Consider the following 22,634-nt stretch of genomic DNA (forward strand, 5'->3'; position numbering starts at 1 on the left):
AATTCAGGTGAGGGGGATACAATGGATTTCCCTGGACTATTCTTGAGAGAGAAACTTCCAGAAGCTGGCAAACCTATCCTCACATCTCTTCATCAGGACTGAGTCACATGCTCACTCATGAACCAATAACTGGCAGAGAGGATGAGATAATTTTGACTAATCAGGACTGCCCCTTAAGCTGAGATGAATTCCCCAAATCACGTTGCTGCCATTTATGGGATAGACTGGATGTTGGGAAAGCCACTTCTAAGACATTTGAAAAGAGGGCCAGGAAAATGGGAAAACCCCAGGTTGTGAGCAGCCCGGGGTTACGACTAGAAGGGTCACAGGATTGAGACTGTTCTGAGTAAGCTATACAGGATCTAGCTTTGTACAGGCTATGAAGGAGATAAAGGCTATTTTCAAAGCCCTTGACTCTGATCCTTTCTCTTACCCTCTTCTCTGGCATCTCCCATTTTAATCACCTGTCTCATCTTCATCAGCCGTCTGCATGTTACACCTGCTCTCTGGCAAATGTCAGCCAAGTGGGGAAAAAATGCACTATACAACTTCTGATAATTTTATTCTATTTTCTCTATGGAAAATAACCCTCTGACATGGGCAAGAGCTGGTATCATTTTTCCCATTTTTGCTGATGAAAATTAAGGCCTTATGGTGTGGGCAGGTGACTTCTCCCTGGATCTGTCTACTCACATGAAAGATGACTGGAGTAGACTAGAAGATTCATATCCTTTCTAGCTCCAGAGTTTCTGCATCCTGCCTCCTTTTGTCCCCAAGATGACTACAGCCATTTCTGAAAATTGGGGCAGTTTTCACAATCATGCTCTATGCTTAGTTCTTCTTCTTAGTCACCATATCCCATCCTTCACTAGTTTGCTTTCACTGCTCTGGGTCATTGCCAAATTCTGGCTTCCTTCTTCACTTCCCAGACTGGCCAAAAGTCATGAGGATTCAACTTTTCTACAGTTTTCCTGCTCATACCTTTTGAAATTGTGCCGACTCCTTTTAAACACAGCCCAGAATTGTGAAGGAGTTTAGCAAATATTTCAGTTCCCAAAATTGAACAGGATAGTTCTGGAAAAAAATAATTTGTGGATTAAGTTTAACATGTGCAGAGCAGACATCTGTTCATAATACGATCACAAGTACCATTGTTCTTCATGAGGACCACTTCAGATTTGTACTTCTAAAAGATGCTGCTATATCTTCCCATGATTTCACTCCCCTAATTAGAGTTGATTGGTTCACAAGAAGGCATCTGACCCAAGAATCGTCAATCAGAATCCTTCTCTAGAATTTTTTCCCCAAAGTATAGCTATAAAAGAATAGTCAGTCTTCTATTTAGCAATAGAAGACCTTTTGGTGGCCATGTCTACTAGGTAGACGAAGTCAGTAAATAATAAAGGAGAGTGAAGTCGATATGCTAATAGCAGCAAAGATAAAAGATTGTGAAAGAGGTTCCAAAGGCATTAGATTTCTCAGTTCCATTTGGTCCTGAGGGAAGATGCACTCTGTTGTTCCCATTGTATTAGTACCTAAGCCATACCAGCTATAAACCCATAAATTGCATCTTTTGCCTAACTTAATACATGTTTAGTTTCTGTCACTTGAACACAAGAGATCCGATATGAGTTCTGAAAAAAAACTAGGTCCTTATAAGATTCTTTGGAATTGGATCTTTGGCATTTCCATTCCATTGTGATTTGCATACATTTTCATTTGCTTTAAGTGCTTGCCTCTTAGTATCTGTTTATGGCATGGAATACTGGAAAAAATCTGGTGTTTGGAGACAGAAAATCTGAGTTTAAATTTTGGCTTTAATACTTTTTTTGTGACAGTGGAAGGGCCTCCCTAAGCTTCAATCTCTTTTCTAGAAAGTGAGGGTAATAATAATCTTTGCCCTAGCAACCTCTTGGGGTCATTATGATGATCAAAATAAGAAAATGGGGAGAGACAGGGCCATACTCATCTTTGCCCTCCTAAAGTCCACCACAAGGCGAGGAACAGTGTGTGGATACTGAGCAAATATTTGATGAATGAAAGAAAGAAATGAAAGCATTTTAAACACTTAAAAGCACTATTTAAACGTGAATTAATATGACTAAGACCACTTCACAACACCAGAGTGTATATATAAATATTTTTGTTGGCAAACTGAGTTGATCTTGGGCTGAATGACAATTTCAGTGTAATGAACAAAGCTTCCTATAAACAAGATGTGAAGTGAATGGAACTTTTGTCCACCACCCCTCCATTCTCTCTTTGATTATGCTCCTTCTGTTTGGTCCAGACAATGTGTCAGAGTGTCTCTAGTCCCAGATTCTAAAAGTAGTCAATGCTCTGCAGCTGATGGCTGCTGTTGCAGAAGCATCAAGATGAGGTGAAAAGAGGTTATTAACATGATCTAAGGCCCTTTCACTTACAATTAGCATATAAACTTTCTTCTCCCTCTAAAAGCATCAATACAGCTAAGGCTCCCACAAAACTCTCAGGATGCAACTGCCCACTTGTGATCCTTTTTTCCCTTCCCAAGTGCCAATGTTAAAACTGTACAAAGACACAAGGACTCAAGAAGCACTGTTGCCCAGGGCCATTCAGTGTAGGGACGAACAGATCTGCACATCGTATTGTGATACAGCAAAGTACAGCCACCAAAGTTTATAACAGTAATTCTGAATCATTATCAAGTAAAACTTTACACGTGGCACAGGCAGGCTACTGAGACAAGAAACTGGTCAATACTTCACTTTTAAAATCCACCAAAATGACTAAAATTATTCTAAAGGTTTAATGCTTCAAAAAGTATGTTCTGAACGATCTGAAACACATTTTCCAAAATGAGTCATTTTCCAACTATTTGAAAGAGTCTTAATTTTCAGGTATCATTGCTCCTTCGAAGGTATTGTAAGTTAACTGTAGGTACTAGGTGCCCATAACGTAAAGATCTCAACCCTTAACAATGTGCAGTAGGTGAAAATGGACAATCTTCCAATAGTAAGAAGTATCTTCATTTGGGATAAAAATGCTTTGCCTCACTAACCTTGACTTTTTTAATTTGTAAGGGCAATTGTCTTTGACAAAATTTTCTACAGCAAAGGTGGTTGAAAAAAAGAATTATCATGGGCTTTGGGCTTTTTTTTTATCCCCACCAATAGATCACTAACTTGTTAATTGTTCCAAACAAATTGTCTCCCACTTTCTTACCTTAATAGATATAATATGTAAACCATACAGAAGAAACACACATTTGCAGAAGTGAGAGGGCCAGAAGGACTGGGCGAAAGAAGGGAGGAAGAAGGGTAGAAATTGAGGACAGAGGAGTATAGGGTGGGGCTACGTAGGGGTAAAGGAGATAGTGTGGGCCATTGTAAAGACATTCCCTTTTACTCTGAATAGACTGAGAAGCCATTGGAGAATTTGGAGTAGAGGAATGATATGAACTGACTTAATGTTTATATACATCACTCCAGTTGTTGGGTTGAGGACAGACTGTAGGGGGCAGGAGGAAAGCTGGAAACTGAGAAACTGCTAGTTGATGGACAAGATACAGATGAGGAGGAGGGTAGCTGGGACAGGGTGGTCATATGGTAGTGGTGAAGGTGTGAGAATTCAATGATGTAACACATGCACAGAAAACAACGTAATGCTGGGCACAGTCGGTCCCCAGTAAATGCTGGCTGGTATTAAGCAAGAATTAGTATTACAACATTCTGAACCCGAAAACTCATCCATAAATGGTTGGTTGATTGACTGACAGAGCCAGGTGAGTGATTACAAATCAAAGAGTCAATATCAGGCTTAGAAAAGGAACCTTTTAAAACATTTCTGCATAGATCAACCAAAATGAACTGGAATTGAATCAAACCTAAAGAGTTCATGCTCCCCCTGATTAAACTGTCTACTTGGATTGTTTTTTTAAAATTACACAAAATCTGTGGTCAAAAGGGTTGTTGAATTGTTGCAATTGCCCAGAATCCAGCCTGACCTTGCAGCACTCCTAGATATTAAAAATCCTTTCCATGGTCTTATATTTTTTGGTTTAACAAGCACAAGAGGCCATGAACTCCAATATCTGAAGCAAACGTGTTAAACATCTGGGATCTGGCGCAAGTTTTTCCTGTGGGATGCATTGTTTGTGCAAACTTTTATTGAATTAAGAAAAAAAAAGTAAGGACTGAGTTTCAAAATATTCGTGTAACCTAGTAAGACTATTTCTCTGAAGCCCGAGTCAAAATACAGCGTTCTTCAAACGCTGTAATAAACTTAATTTAAAATCAGACTAGAAATCAGTTCTTGAAACACAGAGCAGTGACTGTAGGGAATCTAGCTGACGTAGCCAGAGCTCTCGCTCCAGCAAGAAGATGGCTAGTCTAAATTAAGTGGATTTTTCCAGGCTAAAGGCTGCAGTTCACAACCACTCAAAGAAAGGCTGTGGCATTTGCAGGAAGGGCACTGGTCTGTGGTTTTGGGCAAGCTCTGTCACTTAAACACAGATGATCTTAGGCAATTTACTTTACCTCTAGGTTTGATTTTCCTTATTTCCTATAAAAAGTAGAAAGAACAGCTGCCCCACGGGTATTGGAAATTTACAAGCGGAAAAAAGTAGAATAATAAGGGTGACAGAATGTTTAAAAGCACTATCCATATAGACACATGGGAGAAGAAGGAATACAAAGAGGGAGGAGGAGGAAATAGGATGTAAGAGATGATTATTAAATTATGGGAGAAATCAAACAAGCTGCACAAAGCTTTTCAAGAAGGAAAGCCAAGGCTGGTCTTCTGGAGTGTTCTTTAGGACTGACTTGTATTCTTTTAGTAACTCCCCAAAGTGCCCAGGGCAGCATCCACTGACTGAGAGGGACACACCCCTCTCAAATTTCACAATCCATTCCCTGAGCGTTCAAAGGAGTCAGGTGAGGGGAAAGGCCAACAGTCTAGCCGTTGTAAGGAAGCAGAGAAGTTTGTCTTCTCAAAAGGGGACAGGAAGAGTTTTTAAAATTCACATCTCCTTCCTAAGAGGGGCTGCTAGTCCCTGCAAAGTGTTTTTGTGCAGCTGAGCATCTGGCGGGGGCTTGGCCTGAATGGTGGACCAGGAGCTGAGTGTGAGAGTAGGAGCCCTACATCAGAGAGCGAGCTGAATTCAGAGTTTGTGGACTTCATAGGAAGGAGGGGTGGGGAGGCCAGTTGAGCACAGAAGAGGAAGGATGGGGAGTGGCGGAAGGAGCCAGTGAAACAGCAGGAATGGAGAGCCGAAATGTAAATTCCTCTCTGCCCCACCCTCCACTCTCAAAGCCTCAGTGAAGTTGACTATATACTGAAATGAAGATGGTGTTTGTGTTAGTTTCCTAGGACCTCTGTAACAAAGTACCACAAACTGGGTGGCTTAGAACAGCAGAAATGTATTCTCTCCCAATTCTGGAGGCTAGAATTCCAAAATCAAGGTGTCTGCAGGAGCATGCCCTCTCGGGAGGCTCTAGGGAAGAATCCTTCCTTGCCCCCTTCCGAGCTTCTAGTGACTCCTGGAAATCCTTGGCATTTCTTGGCTTCTAGTTGCATCACTCCAACTCTGCTTCCATCTTCACATGGCCTTTTTCTCTCTGTATATATTTGATATGCCCTCTCCTCTTTCTGTAAGCACATCAGTCATTGGATTCGGGGCTCACCCTATTGCAGTATGACCTCATCTTAATTTGACTGAGCGCATATGCAAAGACCCTATTTCCAAGTAAGTTCAACTCTGATATTCTGGGAAGACATGAATATGAGGGGTGGAGGGCACTATTTAATCTACTACAGTGTCATTTCATCTTGTTTCTGTGGAAATCAAGAGAAAGGCAGAGTTTCATGTTAGAATCAACTGACAAAGGACTGAAGGTGGCAGTGGCCATGTTGGTGGTGAAATGGCCTATGAGCCAAACGAACTCAAGAGAAGTTCAGAGTTTGGGGTCAGAAGTGACCACCTCCCATGGGAATATTCAGAAATCTGGAAAGGTTTTGGAATTCCACAGGGCACGGAATGAGGCGTTCAAGGCAATATTATCTGGATCTCATGGGCCAAGAGACCACAGCTGATTTCTGGGTTATCAATAAAAGAAAGACACCTGGGAGAGGGGAAAACAGAGAGGTGGAAGAGAAGGAAGAATAAATGGAGAAAAGGTAAGGAGATGAATAGGAAACACAGATGGGATTTTCAAAGGACACCAAGGAAAAAGAAAGCAGGGCTAAGAATCTAATGGCATACCTGGTATATTCAAAGTGCCCAAGATGAGTCTGGGGAAGAAAGAGAAGAAGAAAAGGAGGGAGGGAGGGAGACATGTATGTGGTAGGCCTCACGCAGTGTCACTGAAAATTGCCTCCAGTGTCACCCAGAGCTGTCCATACTGTAGCTGCTTGCTCGTGACCCTGATCAACTTCAAAGTCTACATGGGAACAGTTACTGCCTCTCTCTCTGTATCACAGTTCTGTAGACTAAAGAGACTGCAGTCCATTTTCCACCCAAGGCCTCTGAAGTCTTTTCTTTTCCAATGATGCATATTCTATCTCAACCTAATTTGAATTACCACATACTTGTGGCCTCTTTGTGGTTTTTGCTGTCCCTCATTGTGCCGGAGTTTACCTTACTGGATTTCCACGAAAGGACACAAAAGAGGTGTAAATTAGTGAGTGTCCTTCAACACAGAAGAGCAAAGAGAATCCTTGTGGATTGAGCAAATAGCTTTCAGATCACTTGAGATACAAGCAGTTAAAATAGCCTAAGATTGGAAAGATTCTGTGGTTTAGGAGAAGGAGAATTAGATCAGGAATCAGGAGACCTGTGTGTCAATCTACCACCAGATTACCTGGAGCAAGTCAATCCCCTATTCTCAGCCCCAGATTCCTGATTATAAACAAGGCAACTGGACTTCATGACACGATTTCTAGATCCTTTCAACTGTCAGGGTCTCTATGGAGGCGTTATCAATAAAATGCAATTAAAATGACCTACCTAGGATATTAATAGCATCATGGAAGAGTGAAAATGTTGCTAGAAAACACATTCCTAATTTGTAGAAAGTGGAGGTGAAATGGATCTGATTTCAAGTCATGAAATGAAATGAGAAGGAAGCTGCTGAGAATATACCAAGGAAAGAGGGGCCAGTTCGGTTCTCCAAGTTCCAGGAACTGTTTATAAACTGAGTTGTTGCTCCGGTGAATGGCTTGGATATTTGGAATATTTGAGGTGAAGAAAGACCTGGGGCAATTGCTGCTTGCTGGGATAATAAGAAAGAAAATCACCAAGCATTTCCACACACGTCATCTTATTTCTCAAAACAGCAGGAGGTATCATTATCCCCACTTCACAGATGAGGAAACTAAGGCTCAGAGAACCCAGGTCACAAACAAGTAAGTGGCAGACCTGGGACCCAAATCCAGGTCTATCCTACCCCAATCCCGGTGTTCCCCTGGCCTCCCCAGACTGGTGCTATTACACCCAGTTGTCTGAGCCAGAACATAATTCCTGTAAAGAGCCTGAGTGGCACACACCTCACTTTTTTGGCCGCTAGTGTAAAGAACACAGGTATGCTTTCAAATTAAGAGTGATGGCTACCTGGCCAGGGGCCAGAGCACAGACCTGTCAGAGCAGGGATTCTGAAGCAGGTCAGAGCCAAGAACAGCGCAGAAACTTGAAAAAATATTTATTGAGGAGTTAAGTAAATACAGGATTCAGGGTTAAATTTTTCTGCCGTTTTCGAAAGAAAAATCTGAGGCTCAGAGAGGCCAGGGGACTTGCCCTAGGTCAAGAGAGGCCTAGGAAAGTTCTCTCTTTTTTCAGAGAGAGCTGGAAAAAGAACCAAAGATGTTTAGACTTCCAGACTAGAGGTTTCCCCACCACATCACCATCACTTCTAAGGCCGATGGAATTGTTCCAATACATTTGATTAAATGCAGTATACTTTAGGAGGAAATGGATGCTAACCTCCAACCTAGAACACTTATTTGCCTAGCAGGTTGATTTGAAAAAAAAAAAAAGACTCTGCTATTTCAGGAAGCTAATAGATGGCTTGGTTAATGTAATTTTCAGTTTTGATATCAGATGATGAATCACTTTTGTTTATCTTAGCATTCTTTCCTCATGTGTGGTATGTGTCAATCATAATTACTGGGCTGGGGATAGGAGCACTGTCACTCACTCAGGAAAGTAATTGCCTCGCAGTGAATGGACGAGTGCTTCCATGAGTGTATTTGTTCATTTAGATTTTTAAAAATGGGTCTACAGTTTTCTTATCCCCAAGGAGCCACCTCATCTGCATCCCCAGGACCACTTTTTAAGGGACCCCCAGGGCTCAATATCTAGCACCAAGCTCTATCCTCCAACACATACTTCCGACCATCTTCAGAATACCTCCACCTGGATGTGTTGCAGTCATCTCAAATCCAGCAGATTCTATCCATCCAAGGGTATCTAGCTGTGGAATTAAGATCTATGCACTTCGCTGTATGTAAATTATACCTCCACAAAAATAAAAATAAAGAAGCAAATTTAAAATGGAATTCATCTTCCTCCACTTCCAAAACTCCTCCTCCCGAGGAGTTCTTTAGATCAGTTCTGGGTGTGCCTTAGCTCCCAAGCCTCCACACCCAATAAATCACCAAGAACTACTGATTCCACCTACTATAGTTCTCTCAAATCTTTCCCCTTCTCTCCATTTTCTCTTGTCAATTGCTGTGATAATATTCACTTGAATGACACTGACCCCTGCTTTGCTCCAGGCACTGTGCCGGCCCTTCTGTCTATATGCATGAGCAACACATAAATGGAGTCTTGAAAGCATTTGCACTGTCAATCCATGTGTTCATCACAGCTAACAAAACACAGGTAATATGGAAGGAGCGGTTCACTCTACATGGGAATCAAAGGCAGGGTGGGCAGTGCAGCTGCAGGGTTTCAGGGGTGGGTCTGGAAAGCTCAGAGAGGAGCTGACCTCTAAGGGGAATAGTCAGAGATGAGCAGGCATCTGGCAAGTGGATAGAGAGACGCACTGCCGATGAGAAGAGCTCTAGCAAGAGCAGCTGGAGGGAACATAGAAGCCCTTCTGTCTTGGCGGGGAGGGGCCTTGTTTGTTTGTTTGAGAACTTGTTATAAAGGAGGGGAAAGTGGTAGGAGCTGGAGCTGGAGAAGGAGGCAGGAGCCACATCACAGAAGGCTGTGTTAGTCTTGTTCAGGGGTTTGAATTTTATCCCATGGGTGGGTGGGTGGGGGGGTCAGTAAAGACCTTTAGGCAAGGAACTAGTCAGCCTTCTCTTTAAGATCAGTTTATAGATAATGATCTCCTGTGTGAACAACCACAATACTCTTCTTGACTCCCATTTCTCCCATCTCCGTACACCACTTCCAAAGTGCTCTTCCTAAAAATAAGACCTTGTCCCTTTCCTAATTAAAAAGCAAGAAAAAATAAAATAAAGACCCTACCATAGCTCCTCAGAGCAGACAGCAGCAATTCCCAAACTCCAGGGAGAATTATTCCTGGAGATGTTGATAGTTGTTCTCGGGAAAAAAAATTCCCTTGCAAATTAGTTTGATTAACCTTTATACAAAATTAAACAGGTTTCCTTTTCATTGCAGGACTTCTCAGAGGCTTTAATTTTCTAGTGTCAATTATGACTCTTTCAAAAAGGGGTTCAAAATTCAGATTCCCCAATCTAATAAACAAGTGAATTCTTCAGTCTTAGAGCACTGGTTAGCATCTCCACAGGCTAGTGATCTGGGAAATGCCGGCCTCTACAACAAAGTCTGAACTCAGTTAGATGAACAGGGCCATACATAATGGGAAAAATTCCATCGCTTCCTGCCGTATACACACTCCTGCACCCTCTGCTCCAACCACCTTGGTCTTCTCACTGTCCTTCCCTTCCTATGCTTGAGGGTTTCTTGGTCATCCTTTAAGTCATAGCCAAAACTCAACTCCACGGTGAAAAAGTTGTGTATGGCTGAAGATTACAAAGATATAAGTTGACCTGAGTAAAGGCTCCGGTCCATGATACCACAGTGTGTTCTATTTGGGAATAGTGTGGATAAATAATTCTATAATCTGTGAATCTATGAAAAGTGCTTGACTATATTTTACAAAGAAAATTAAGGGTTATTTATTACTGGTAAAGAGACCTTGGTCTTCAGAAACTGCACTGTCCTATGTTTAAAGGGTTAGGGTTATTATCTGCAGTCTCTCCATTCTAGAGTCAACTTTCTTCATTCCAACACCCCTTGTCCTGGAGAAAGGCTACCTCCACTCATTCCCAGAAAGTGCTGGATAATAAAGGACTCTCAGAGCGAATCCTCATCACAGGGAAGACCCAGGGTCAGATCAGTGGATAAAGATATTTTCTTTTTTGAGCAAGGATGACAGGAGAAAAATGAGAGCAGGGAAGCCGTGGCTTTGCTTAGGAAGGGATGTTTCAGAGACTAGGGGGAGGTTCTGTGTGTTTGGGAGGGAAGAGGAGGTGGAAGGAGAAGAGGTCAAGATACATCAGTAGCTTTGGACTCTGCCCCTCAGATTCAGTGGTGCTTTCACTGTTCAAGACCTGACCACTGACTTCCAACTTTGGGATGGAGATCAGATGGTATGTGTGAGGGGACAGTGCAGAAAGGAAGAGAGAGAAGAGAAGACAGGGAAGAAACGAGAAGAGGAAAAGGAAGGGAAGGAAGGATTCTCCCAACCCCAAGCCCCTGACCTTACTCAGAAGTAAAGCAAGGAAATGGAGTTCAAATTTGGGAGGAGGAAAAAGAGAAGCTCCATCTCCACCCTTGTCCTTTTCTTTCCCACCTCAGCCTGCAGCAGGTTGTTGAAGAATAAGCAAAGGAGTGGAATGGGGCTGAGGGAAATCCGGTGAAAATTAAGCATAAGAGCAGCCTTGAGGCAGTCTCCCAAGATGGAAGCTTGCAGCTGGAGGGAATGATTGTGAAGGGCAAAATATTTATTAGCTGAGTATTAGCGGAGGATTGGCTCAGTCTGAGCTGGAAGAAGCAACTTCCTTTCTTTCCAGAGCCTGACCCCTTCTCTGCAGTTGCTCCAAAGGAGGTTTGCTCCTTTTCCATCTGCCTTATTATCACAAAATTCTTGCAGTACACCTGGGAGCTCTTTACCACCTGCTTGTGAAAAGTCCTGGCTTTTATGATGAAAAGTGATGCCATGAGTTTTTTTAAAAGTGGTACTGAGGGCCCTAAAAGATAATACATTCCAAGATTCCAACTGGAAAAAAAAAAAAAGCAAGAAGCAAGAAGCTAGCTCTACCTCCTGTGCTGAGCCCCATAAATTCTGAGCTGAAAGGATCCTCTTGACTAACCATGGTTTTACTTTAAAAAGTAGATTATGATTTCAGTAGTGCCTCTGCACATGAAAATGCTGCCTTTGCAACAGTATTATTGGCTGTGGGCCAATAATAAGCACAGGTCTGCTTTTCAGAAAGACTGGGAAGATGCTGTGTGGCAATGCCAAGTTTGGGGTGGAAATCTCTGTGGGGTCTTTTTTGGTGTGGCACTAGAAGAAAACAAAACAAAATAAGGCAATGCAAAAATGCAAGACTACAGCATTACTGTAAAAGAGCTAAGTTATTTGCCAAAACCATGGCTTGGTTTCCATGATGACTTTTTTTAGTAAAATTTTTAAGGGCAGTTGATGGAGAGCATTCAAAAATATAACTGCAATCCATGCTCCTCTTTAAGGATAAATTACACGTGGTTTGCACATTAAAGCTCAGAAGAGCCCAAGGCACATGTTTGAAAGTAAAGCAGCTGTGTTGTGATGGAAGCCAGCTCTACAACATCAAATGTATTCTCGGTAGGAAGTTGGATAGCAAGAACTAGCAAAAAGGCTCGGATGAAACCAAAACAATCCTCCCCAAACAAAAATTACTTTTAAATGGCATCCAGCTATCCAGTGATCCTCTGGCCCTAACTCAGTATTAAGATATTAATAATTCATCAAATCTTGATTAATAGGTATCGTAAGGACCTTGGTGTTTGCATCTATGTACAATTTACTTCTATCTTCATCTTACATTATTGCTCAAGGATATTCCAAACTTCTGAAAAAATTGTTGTCAGTCCCCGCTTGTCAACATGTCATCCCTTCTGTGAGAGGACATCAACAGTGACAACTCAAAAGACCATTCCTGTGTTGACACCCATTTTTCACTCTAGTTGTCTCATTCACAGATGGATACTGGTGAAGATTCTGTAAGATTTGTTATGAGGAAGCATCAGAAAGTCAAAGATTCTAACTGGATGCTGTCACCACGCCTCTCCCCAACCTTCCACCAAAGAAAGATACCAAAATGATGAATCTTGCCTCAGTATACTCCCTTTTGTTCTGAAGATTCTTGGTTACTATTTTTTTAATCTTTCAGTCAAGGATTCTAATGAAGCTATCAGCCATCTGTTAAATAAAGACACTAAGAAATTTGAGGACAAAAACATCAACCAGAAGGAACATTCTGTATTTGTGTGTAGTTGATGAGCACTGGCCAATTCCAGAATCATGAAGAACTTTACTAAAAGTTTGCTCTTCTTTCCCCTAGAAATGAAAACATTGCATTTCAAAGTACACGCAAACAGTATCCAAAAGTAAGACAATTTTCAGCAAACGTCAATTTTGTGTTTCCTTTCAATGTATTTATTCATTATAAGCAGAGGCATCTTATTCTAAATTTCAAACATGTGTCTGTGGATGTTCATAAGAATTTTTGTTGTATAAAATAGATGTGTTTTAATAATTATGAAAATCTAACCAAAATCATTTCATTCACACTGCTAAAATGCACCCACTCTGTTATATTCCGATTTTGTCTTGTAGGCTGCATAAACCCTGAGATAAACATCTTTATCAGGGGCCTCTGACTCCAGGAACAGGCTCAAGCAAAATGAGGTGGGTGGGTGGGGGCTCACCCAAAGGGTGCTCTCCTCTTACAATAAAAGCCTTTTACAAACAGGATTTCGTGTGTTGAGAGAGGAGAAAAGAATCATTGTTCCTTTGTCAAGTCATCTTTCTCTGGGCGACCCTTTTGTCACCTACATGAAGAGCTTGTGCACGTTACAGTAAACACTCAAGCCACAAAAATACACTGAAACCACCAGAAATGAAGTCATCTGATCTGCTGAAATGTTTTCACCATCTGGGAAAATAACACCCAAGGGCCAAGACAGTTACCGAAGAAAATTTCTAAGTACGTTACCCAGGCCTGAGAGGCAACAGGTAGGTGGATTCTGTGCCAGTGAGAAAGTGTTATGATTGGCAAACCACGATGAAACTCTAAAATTGCAGTTTAATGGAAATGCTGGCTGTCATCCCCAAAGTACATTTCAAGGAATCACAAAACTTGAGAATTAAAGGCAGCTGCGTGGAAGTTTTCATCCATATTGAACCCAGAAGATTAGGTGGTAACACAAGAACTTTTGCAGGTGTCCCAGATCTTAATCCGGCGCCCTGCCCCACAGAACCCTTCATTCTTCAGGTCCTGATGGAACAGGGGTCATGTGACCAGCTCTCGGCCCAGCTCGGAGATGGGGCAAAGCTGACAAGGAACAGGCATAGAATGGCCAGAAACCTCAGGGTCCAAGGGAACAGTCAGCCCCAGCATACTCCAGCGGAGGCGGCACAAGGCTGAGATGCAAAAAGCAGGCTTATCCCCAGTCTCGTGAAAATGATAACACCCGGCCATTCCCAAGGAGAAGCCGAAGCCAACAGTTTTTCAGGTCCTGGGAGCCTCTGTAACTGTCTCCCGGATGTCTGGGGTTTGGCCTCACGGTACGAACACACTTTGCCTCAGGGCATTTTTCCCTTAATTTTTAGGCCCCAGTGTATTTTAAGGTAAATTGATCCCACATTGCTTCTGATTCATTTACACTGAACTCATCAGACTGTGTTTGGAAAGAGCAATCCGAGGTCCAAGAAGCCCTTTGAGGCTGCTTTTATGAGTCTCTCTGTGCCTTTTTTCTTAGAAGCAGGAAGCCACGTCTTGACATGGACCAATGAAACGTGAGCCCTAGAGACTCGGGTCTGCTTCCAAATGTGGCACCTCTGAAACCCACAGCCCCTCAGATCACCAAAACAAGGCTGTCCCTCCTCCTTTTTCAGAAGTCAAAGGAAACCTTACCCTTGTGCTGTGTGGAGCCCGAGTCAGTCCGTTGGAGCTGCTCGGCGCAGAGCTCCCATGAGCCTTCAGCGTTCCTAGCTCCACACCCAGGTGTGACACTGGCCTCCCCACGCTGGGAAGCAGCCGGCTCAGGGCCAATTCTGCTCTTTGCTCTGCAGAGCTGGGCCTGCGCAATGCTGGCAAGTCTGGAGGAAATGTCCTTTCTCTTCTGAGCTCTGAAACTGGGGCGTTCTGTTGTTGATTTGTTGCCGACAATAGTTATTGTCAACATCCCTTGAACCTGACCGAAGGGGCACAATGGGAAGTGGTTTGGAAGTGCTTTGTTTCAGAGAGAAAAAGCACAGCCAACAGCAAAGTTAGGTGTGCAGCGTGGGTGTGAGAGATGCTTCCTGAGTGGTGGAGCTGAACACGCTGTTTCCTCCACTGGGGAACTTGCCATTAACCCTAAGAATCCAGGGCACAGCTCCAGGCACGGGCGGAGCAGGTCTAATAATTATGTGCCCTGTGGTTGAATGGGAGCATCTGCAGCTTGTCCCATGGACTCAGCCTCAGACAAGTGTACATTCTGAAGCCTCCGGTCAATTCCTGGGATGGGACCCAGAGGCAGCCACCCTGCCTGTTCTCTCACCTGTGATTTGCACTGTTGACTCTCTTTGTCACCGCCTGGGCTTCCAAGATTGAAGGGAAACCAGGCCCCGGATCAGGAAAAGGACAATGAACCTTGCAAGTAACTGAAGAGATTCTGAGGGTGTGGTGGCCAGGGCTTGGGCCACATTTGTCTCTTTCTCTTTATACAGTGTGACCTCACTCTGGCTATTCAGTACGGTTTTTCAAACCCCCCATGCCTGGGCCCTACCAAAGACCAGTCAGAATCTCTGGTGGGGAGGCCCAGAAAATCAAGTTCTTTTCCTTGAAAGCTCCACTAGTCATCCTACTATGCAGTCAGGGTTAAGGGCTATTGATTTAAAGTAACTTGAATACATTCCTATTCTGGAAAAGTATATGGAAATAATCCACATAACAGAGGGATAGCTCATTGTGTTCTGATGGATTAGGATTCAGGGGAGATGCTCCCCCTCCCTTCTCCCCTGCCATCTCTCTGTGTCCCCACCCACCCACATGCCCGCCGCCACCACTCCCTGTCCCGTGCCTGAGTTTTCAATGATGATCTCGCTCTCCAGAGAGCTTTTGAAGCCAGGATAGAACAAAGTAAAGAGAACTAGAACCAATCCCAAATGCTGAATCATCTACCATGTCAAAATGAACCAAACACAAGATCTCTTCAAATATTTAATCAGTTTGGAGACCTCTGCCTTCCAACCCAGTTGGGTGAAAATTCTAAAGAAAGCATGATTAAGGGGTCCTCAAAGAAAATGTTGGGCTAAAATGGACAGGAGACTGGGTTTGGGAAGACAGAATATAACATGTGCCTTTTGAAGGAATTATTCTACCACTGATTAAAAAAAATACTCAAAATGAACAAGAAAGGATTAAACAGTTATACAAATTTAAGGACAACTAAAACTTCTTTTATGGCTGAAAATACCAGACATGGCTTTGAAATAGACTTAGAAAACCCTTAGATCCTGCTGTGGTTTCATTCCTTAGCCTTCTCTGTACATGCAAGAAGCCAACTAGCTACACCCAGCATCCCCATGAGCTCTCTGGGCCTTGGCAAAGAAGCGATCAGCGAGAGATAGAAAGAAGGCATGGAGGAGGTGAGAGGAAGCTGTTCACAGTCTTTGGACGTGGACCCAGACCCCAGCAATCCTAATCTATTTTCTTTGAAAAATATGGAGATAAACCGAAGGCCTTGAAAAATCACCATCGATCTCAGGTCAGGGTGCCGATGATAATGCGTTGCGATAGCTGCGCCGTAGGAACCGGGAGAAGCATGTCCTTCAGGGTGACGGGTCTACAATGATACAGGCGTGCTCGGGACTCGGGGCTGACTCCTCAGGAGACGTTCAGCAGGAAAGGCGTAACGTCTGTCTCGCTCTCGTTCTCCCTCTGGTTTCTTCTCTTCCCCTGTCCCTTGGTGCTGTAGAGAGGCAGTGTCAGAGGCTCCAGCCCAGGGCTCAGAACGGGTACTGAGACACGTATATCCGCAGTCGGATCACAGAGCTGCCTCTGAAGTTGATGACCGTGTTGACAGTGATCATTTCCAAGTCCAGCTGTATTTCCCGGGGCCCTTTGATGGGGCGTGTCATCACCAGGGTGGCACTGATGGGGCCCGTTTGCTGTGGACGGAACCGGAGATACTAGTTAGAGAAGGTCTGCCCCACTTACGGAGCCAGGGTGAGTTTGACCTCAGAAGCTGTTGAATGATGGCAGGGAGGGTGGGGAAAGCTGTCCATCGGGAGACGGGGCCTCTCAGACAGTCACCAAAGCAGAAGGCCAGGTGGTCTGGCCACAGTCGGCCTCGGCAGCCCCAATTGGGGCGCTCCCCCTTGCCTGCTCAGCAAACTGGCATCCACCAGTGGGAAAGCCACACTCATGCTCCACCTGGCTTGTTCCTGCTGCCCCTTCAGGTCTCACCTGAAATATCCCCTCCTCAGAGGCGCTCCTCTGCTTTCCCCAATCTAACTCAGGTCCCTGTGACCCTCTGCCAGGCACGCTCTACCTTGCCTGGGAAGGAAAAAACTCATTACCACGTGTCACTGTCCACTCTGTTTACTCGGTCCACGTCTGATGTCTAGGTCCACACTAGACAATGAGCGTGTAACAGAGAGGACCGAGGCCACCCCTGGACCCCCCAGGACCCAGCATGGTGCCTGGCATGCAGTAAGTGTTTGGTGAATGTGCCCTGTATGAGAGGACGAATAACTGATGGAACTAACCACATGACTCAGGGCTGTCACTTCGCTTTCCTGGGCCTCCTCTCTAAAGTAAACGTTTGTACCAGATCAGTAGTTCCCAAGTGAACAACTCTAAAGCATCTAGGACACTTTTTTTAAACTAACAATTCCAGGGGCCCAGTGCAGGGTTTTCTGCTTCAGTGGACTTTTAGATGATGCCTGGGGAATGGGACTTTTTTACCAGCCTCCAGGTAGGTCCGAGTGCAGCCCCTGCTGGAACCCCAGGCTGGATGCTTGTCCTCACCTCCAGCTTCACTGCTCTGTGACCCTATCACTGTGGTCTTAATAACTTCATGTGAGCTTTTTTCTTCCACTGAATCTTTTTCTAAAACTTTCAAGGAGGTAAGGAGAGAGGACTGACTTCAGCTGAACTTCCACCATGTGGGAGGTGCTCTTCTGGCCACTTTTATATCTATGTGCTTTTTTAGTCCCTGTAAAAACTCTGAAAGGCCTGACTACTCAATATGTGGTCCCTGGACCAACAGCATCAGCCTCACCAGGGAGCTTGTGAGAAATGTAGGATCTCAGCGCCCCCCCCCCCCCACTAAGACCTACTGAGCCAGAATCTGTAGCTTAACACAATCCCCAGGTGATTTATGGGCACATTAACAATTGAGAAGCTCTCATCTAAAAGCACAGGACCCAGCCTGGGGACCCTAGTTGCCATTCTGGAGGTATGTCTCATTACATCCCCATTTTATAAACAAGTGAACTGAGGCTCAATGAAGTTAAGCCATTGCTTAGGGTCACTAGACCAGTCAGGGACAGAGACAAGATACTGCATTCCAGTGCTTCTGTCTGACTTCAAGCCCCAGGATTTTTTCACTGCACAGCAACTATCAGAAAAAACTGCTGTGAGTTTTACTTCTCCCTAGCACGTCCCTAAAGAAGAGATGCTCAGTGCAATGGCCAGATAATGGGTCCCTGGAAAGGAAATAGCATAAGGGAACAGGACATGCTGGACGATTGCTTCCTACAAGCTGCTGAGGCCAACATTGAAAGCAGAAACTGAAAGCAACAAGCTCTGCAAGACCAAGAGGCATGGCTCGTTTAAAGCTATACCAGCGTCTTATCTGTCTCCACGAAGGGAGGGCTCCCCCAAGAGCTGCCACAGGCATGACAAGGGTAGGGCAGGCAGATAGGTGCTGTCCAGGTACTGGGACCTACCCTGTCCTCTGGGCTATCAGCAGCCCGACAGCCACGTAATTTCCTCCTGGCACCGGCTCCCTCCATTCCCATCAGCATCCACGCAATAGGTACCTTCTCACGCAGAGGCTCGCTCAGACTTCCTTGTCAACTCTTGGCAAAATCTCAGAGCCCTGGGCCAGGACTCCAGAGGGTATGGCCAAACAAGGAAATGCCCAGGGCATTTACACATACAAATATCTCACCAGCTTTTGCTGTTTGCATGAACAAAGGCCAAAGGTTGAGGACCCTGAGCTGTGGGTAGGCCTCTGGAGGGAGAGCTGCAGAGCCTGGGATGGGGACGGAACAGCTGGAAATGTCCCAGTTGTTCCTTTGGCCTGTCCCTATAAAAAGTCTCCAGAATGTGAGAGGACCTCTCCTGTTTGGAAGTAAGCTTAGAGGTTCAGCCAGTCTCATCTCCACGAGGGTCAGATCTGCAGCAGCCTGAGAAAGGCCTGCCCACGAGCACATGGAGGACTCAAGTGCCTGCCCAGAGAGCTGAGGACAGCCATCTCCAGTCCTCACTGGGCTGTTAGGGAAGAGCCAAGGTGTTAATGAAATAGCCAACCCCCCTGCCCCCAAGAGGCCCTGGCCATTGATGGGCTTGCTGGTCATTGGTACAAAATGATGTTGGTGGTGATGGTAGTAGTAGTGGTGGTAGATATTGGCATTTGGCTATGACCCTACATACATCTCCCATTTAATCCTCATAATCCTACAAGTTAAGGAGGCTGAGTACACTACAGAAGGTCATGAAACTGGCACATGGCACTGTGAATGAAAAATATTGCCAGCCGTGTCAGGAAACTCAGGATGCAGACAAGCAGGCAGCCCGGCCTCTGCTGTCACCTCCAATGGTGCCGCTTAAGGGAACTCAGGATGGGAGAGAGCAGGATTCTGGCCCTGAATAGCTAAGGTGCACATCAAAGGAATGGTTTTAATAAGCCCAGACCTTTGCACCTTCCCCTACATAGAAAAGTCCTCAATTTCCTAATTTGAGGTATTTGGTTTTCTTTAGTTAACTATAATCTGATGTTCCATCTACCTGGTCTTTGTGGCAAAACTCCTGTATATCCTGGCTCCTCCCCTGCCACTTTGGAACAGTTTCTTAGAGTGATCTGAGAGGCTGCCTCCTGGGTTCAGGTCCTCAAAAAGCCCATCAAATAAAATCATAACTCTCAGCATTCAGGTTGTGCATTTTTTAGTTGACAGTACTAGGAATGTCTGACTCCAAAAATCAAGCTTCTAGCCCCTAAGCTCAGTGATAAGGTCTCAGCACCTCCGTTGCCTGACACTTGGGCTACTTGAGAATCACTACTTTGCATTGTCAATGTTTGCCTGGTTGTTTGTCCCCACCCCACCGCCCCTCCGTAGTGGGGGATCCTCAGGGGCAGAGGCTACATCCTGTTTGTTCCTAAACTCTCAGGGCCTGGCTCAGAGCCGCACGTGTAGTGGTGCTGAATTAACGTCAGCAGAAGAGGGAACCAGTGACTGAAGGCCTGCAGACGTGCCCGCAGAGGAGTAGGCTGCACACAGCTCAGCTGATGTATGTCTTCTTGGCTCGGCTCCCACACATGCTCCAGTTTGTTTTGAGTCAGTCTGTGGGATGGTTTTGTCCGACACAGGGCAGGCAGGCAGGTCATAGCAAATCAGCTTCCCTTGGCCCCACCACCTGATCCCTGTGTGTCACGGGGTGAACGCACTTTGGCACAGTCTGAGCCCCGTGACAGTGCTCCTTCTTCCGGCCCTAATTGTGTCCCTAAGTCACCTGGCCAAAACCAGTCACCAGGCTTCCATCCAGGGCTCAGTGTGAGACAGATTATCAGTGGGGCTTGTCAAGGGGGTACATGCATACATATGTACCTGTGCGTTTGTGTGCACATGAGTGTATGCCCACATGTCTGTGCCTGTGCCTGTGCATACGGGTGAGTGAATGTGCACTTGGTGGATGTGGATGTGCACCCGTGTATACGTACGCGGGTGTGTGTGTGTGGCTTGCCCACTATGTGGAATGAAGCTCTTCCCAAGTGCTTGTAATAAACAGTGAATTGCAGGGTGGGAGAGCCTGAGCGGCTATCAAGCCCCACCACCCACATGATGCTCCAGTTCCTTGGGCATCTCCAACTTCTCCAGCGCCCAGCAGTTTACAACCTCCTAACAGCAGTAGCAGCAGAAACGACACTATCCATACAATCATAACTAACGCTGATTAAACACGTTCTATTATGAGTAGATGTTCAGGTAGAATTTTCTTGCTATCTCAATTTCTGCTGAGACCCCAAAGCTAGAAGAGTAGGTGAAAATACCCTACATCCTAAAGAGAAATTCAAGAGTATACACAGATATCTGTGGCCGACTGCCTGGGTTCAAACCCTGCTCTGGTGCTTCCCAGCTGTGAGGAGTTGGGCAAGCTCCTCAGCCTCTCTGTGCCTCAGTGCTCTCGTCTACAAAATCGGAGCAGTCAAGCAGGCCCTAGAGCATAGGATTGTTGTGAAGATGAAAGGAGGGATATACGGAAAACACTCGGCACACGCCCAGCACTGTATGGGGTTTGCTGCCGGAGCTGTCTGTGTAGTTCCTCTTGCTGTGACACAGAACTTCCACAGCCATTGTCCAAAGCCAGGTCTATTTGCTCTCACTCTGTCACCATCTCCAGCCTATATAAATATATTAAACAAACTTACCAGCCCCCACATCAAGCAATGTGGTTCCCCTGACTTTAAGGATGCAGACAGCGGCACTGGACTCCCCCTGGAGAAGTCTAGAGGAGAGAGCCCCAGAGATGCCTGCACCAAGGTGAGTAGAGGGAGCTGCTGGGGAGCTGGCTGTCAGTGTGCTCAAGGCCCTGGGTAAGGTCTGCCTGCCAGGGTGAGGCAACACCCCACACACACAGACTTTCTGCGACAGAGTTTAGGGGTGGCAAGTAGCCAACTAGAGACCCTATCGCCCACTCCGGAATGGTCAGGGCAAAGTCCTCAGGGAAATCTCCAAAGAACCCACAAAGCATCCCATGAAAACGAGAGCACGTGGGTCTCTGCCCCAGAGAGAGCACTAAGGCCTGCTTACAATGGGGTGTGACCCCGGACCCCCTAACCAGTCCCCTTCCACCATCCGTACCCCCAAAACCCAGCAGGAGGAGCCAGGGCAGCACTGTCAGTGGTGGGGGGCAGTACCGAGGCCAAGCATTCTTCCACCCTCCGCCGCAGCTCCGAGCTGAGGCAGGGAGAAACTCTACACTGAGAGAGAAACAGAGAGGTTGAAGTTTCCATATAAACCAGCACGGACTTGTGACATGGGAGGAGACAATTCAATAATAACTGAAAGTACCTGTGAATCTGATGGGATGCACCTGAGATGTCACCCAGGTGTGTGCGGGTTCAAGACAGCAGGATGAGAAAAAGAAAGTTATTGAATGTTTCATCCTGGCCAAATCCTGCCTGTTTGATCAAAACAGCCATTCTGTGCTCCAAGCACTGCACTAAGTAGATGATCTCATCCAATCTTAATTACTATCATTATCCCCTCTTTACAGATGAGGAAACTGAGGCTCAGGGAGGTTAGGTAATGTGCCCGAGGTCAAATGGTTGGTAAGTTGCAGAGCGCAATTGAGGTAGGTCAGCCTGGCTCCCACGTACACGTCAGAATGACTGTGTATGGCCTCTTGGGGTGGGCGCTGCAGCTTCAGACAGCTCGGAGTAGGAGCGCTCTGCCTCCTCCAGCAGGTTTCTGTCTTCCTGGCCCCCCTGTCTGGTGGTTTCACAGGGCCCCTACACCCAGCCTGTGTTCTCTTCCCAGGGGCAGCCCTCGGGACCTATCAAGCCAGGAACCACCTCCCCATCTGTGGTTTCGTTCAGCCATTCCCAAGGCATCCCCTCATCCCCTCAGTGTCCTGACGTCATCTGAATAAATACTGAAGAATCACAGCCCTTCTCAGTGTTTTCAGACAGAGTGCAAAACACAAAAAGCTCGAAGTGTTGTGAGTTTCAGGGGTCCCCTAGTTGCAGTGACAATCCAGGCACTAGAGGAATCTCCCGGGAAGGGGCCCTCCCTCCTATCCACTCCACCTGTAGAAGACAATCACCCTCCCCCACCACCTTGGGGTAGCTCTTCCAAGTCAGCCGCTGGGGGGAACATTTGGGTCTAGGAGATTTTAGTAAGTGGTGACCTGGGGAGTGCAATCTTGCCGAAACAAGGCCACTTCCTGCAGATCTTCTGTTCTGCTGGGGAAAAAACCTGAGGTAGGTGATATGTGTGATGGTATTTTAAAGCCCCAAGAGAGGCATCTTTGTGCTCTGTGACTGGAAGCAGCTGTGAGAGGCCAGATTAGAGACTGCTGATGGGTGAGGCTTCCGCTCACAGGGGCAGCCAGCCCACAGAGGCTCACAGAAGTGGGTTCTGCAGGACGGCCACGGCTTACGGGTTTGGAGGAAGGACTGACAGAGAGGCAGCTCCATCTTTTCA

The 22,634-nt window shown here is 45.6% G+C and overlaps 1 protein-coding gene across 3 annotated transcripts in view; it reads right to left on the reverse strand.

The window, feature by feature from the left end:
• Nucleotides 1-15,407: 15,407 nt before the first annotated feature.
• Nucleotides 15,408-22,634, reverse strand: part of FBLN5 (fibulin 5) — a 70,293-nt gene continuing 63,066 nt past the window's right edge. For all 3 annotated transcript variants that reach the window (XM_031454209.2, XM_031454210.2, XM_010988136.3), the window contains one exon: nt 15,408-16,370. In XM_031454209.2, coding sequence (XP_031310069.1) covers nt 16,209-16,370 — 162 coding nt within the window. In that variant the 3' untranslated portion in view covers nt 15,408-16,208. The remainder of the gene's footprint in view (nt 16,371-22,634) is intronic.

Source organism: Camelus dromedarius, chromosome 5 (assembly GCF_036321535.1).
Source record: "Camelus dromedarius isolate mCamDro1 chromosome 5, mCamDro1.pat, whole genome shotgun sequence".
NCBI lineage: Eukaryota > Metazoa > Chordata > Mammalia > Artiodactyla > Camelidae > Camelus > Camelus dromedarius.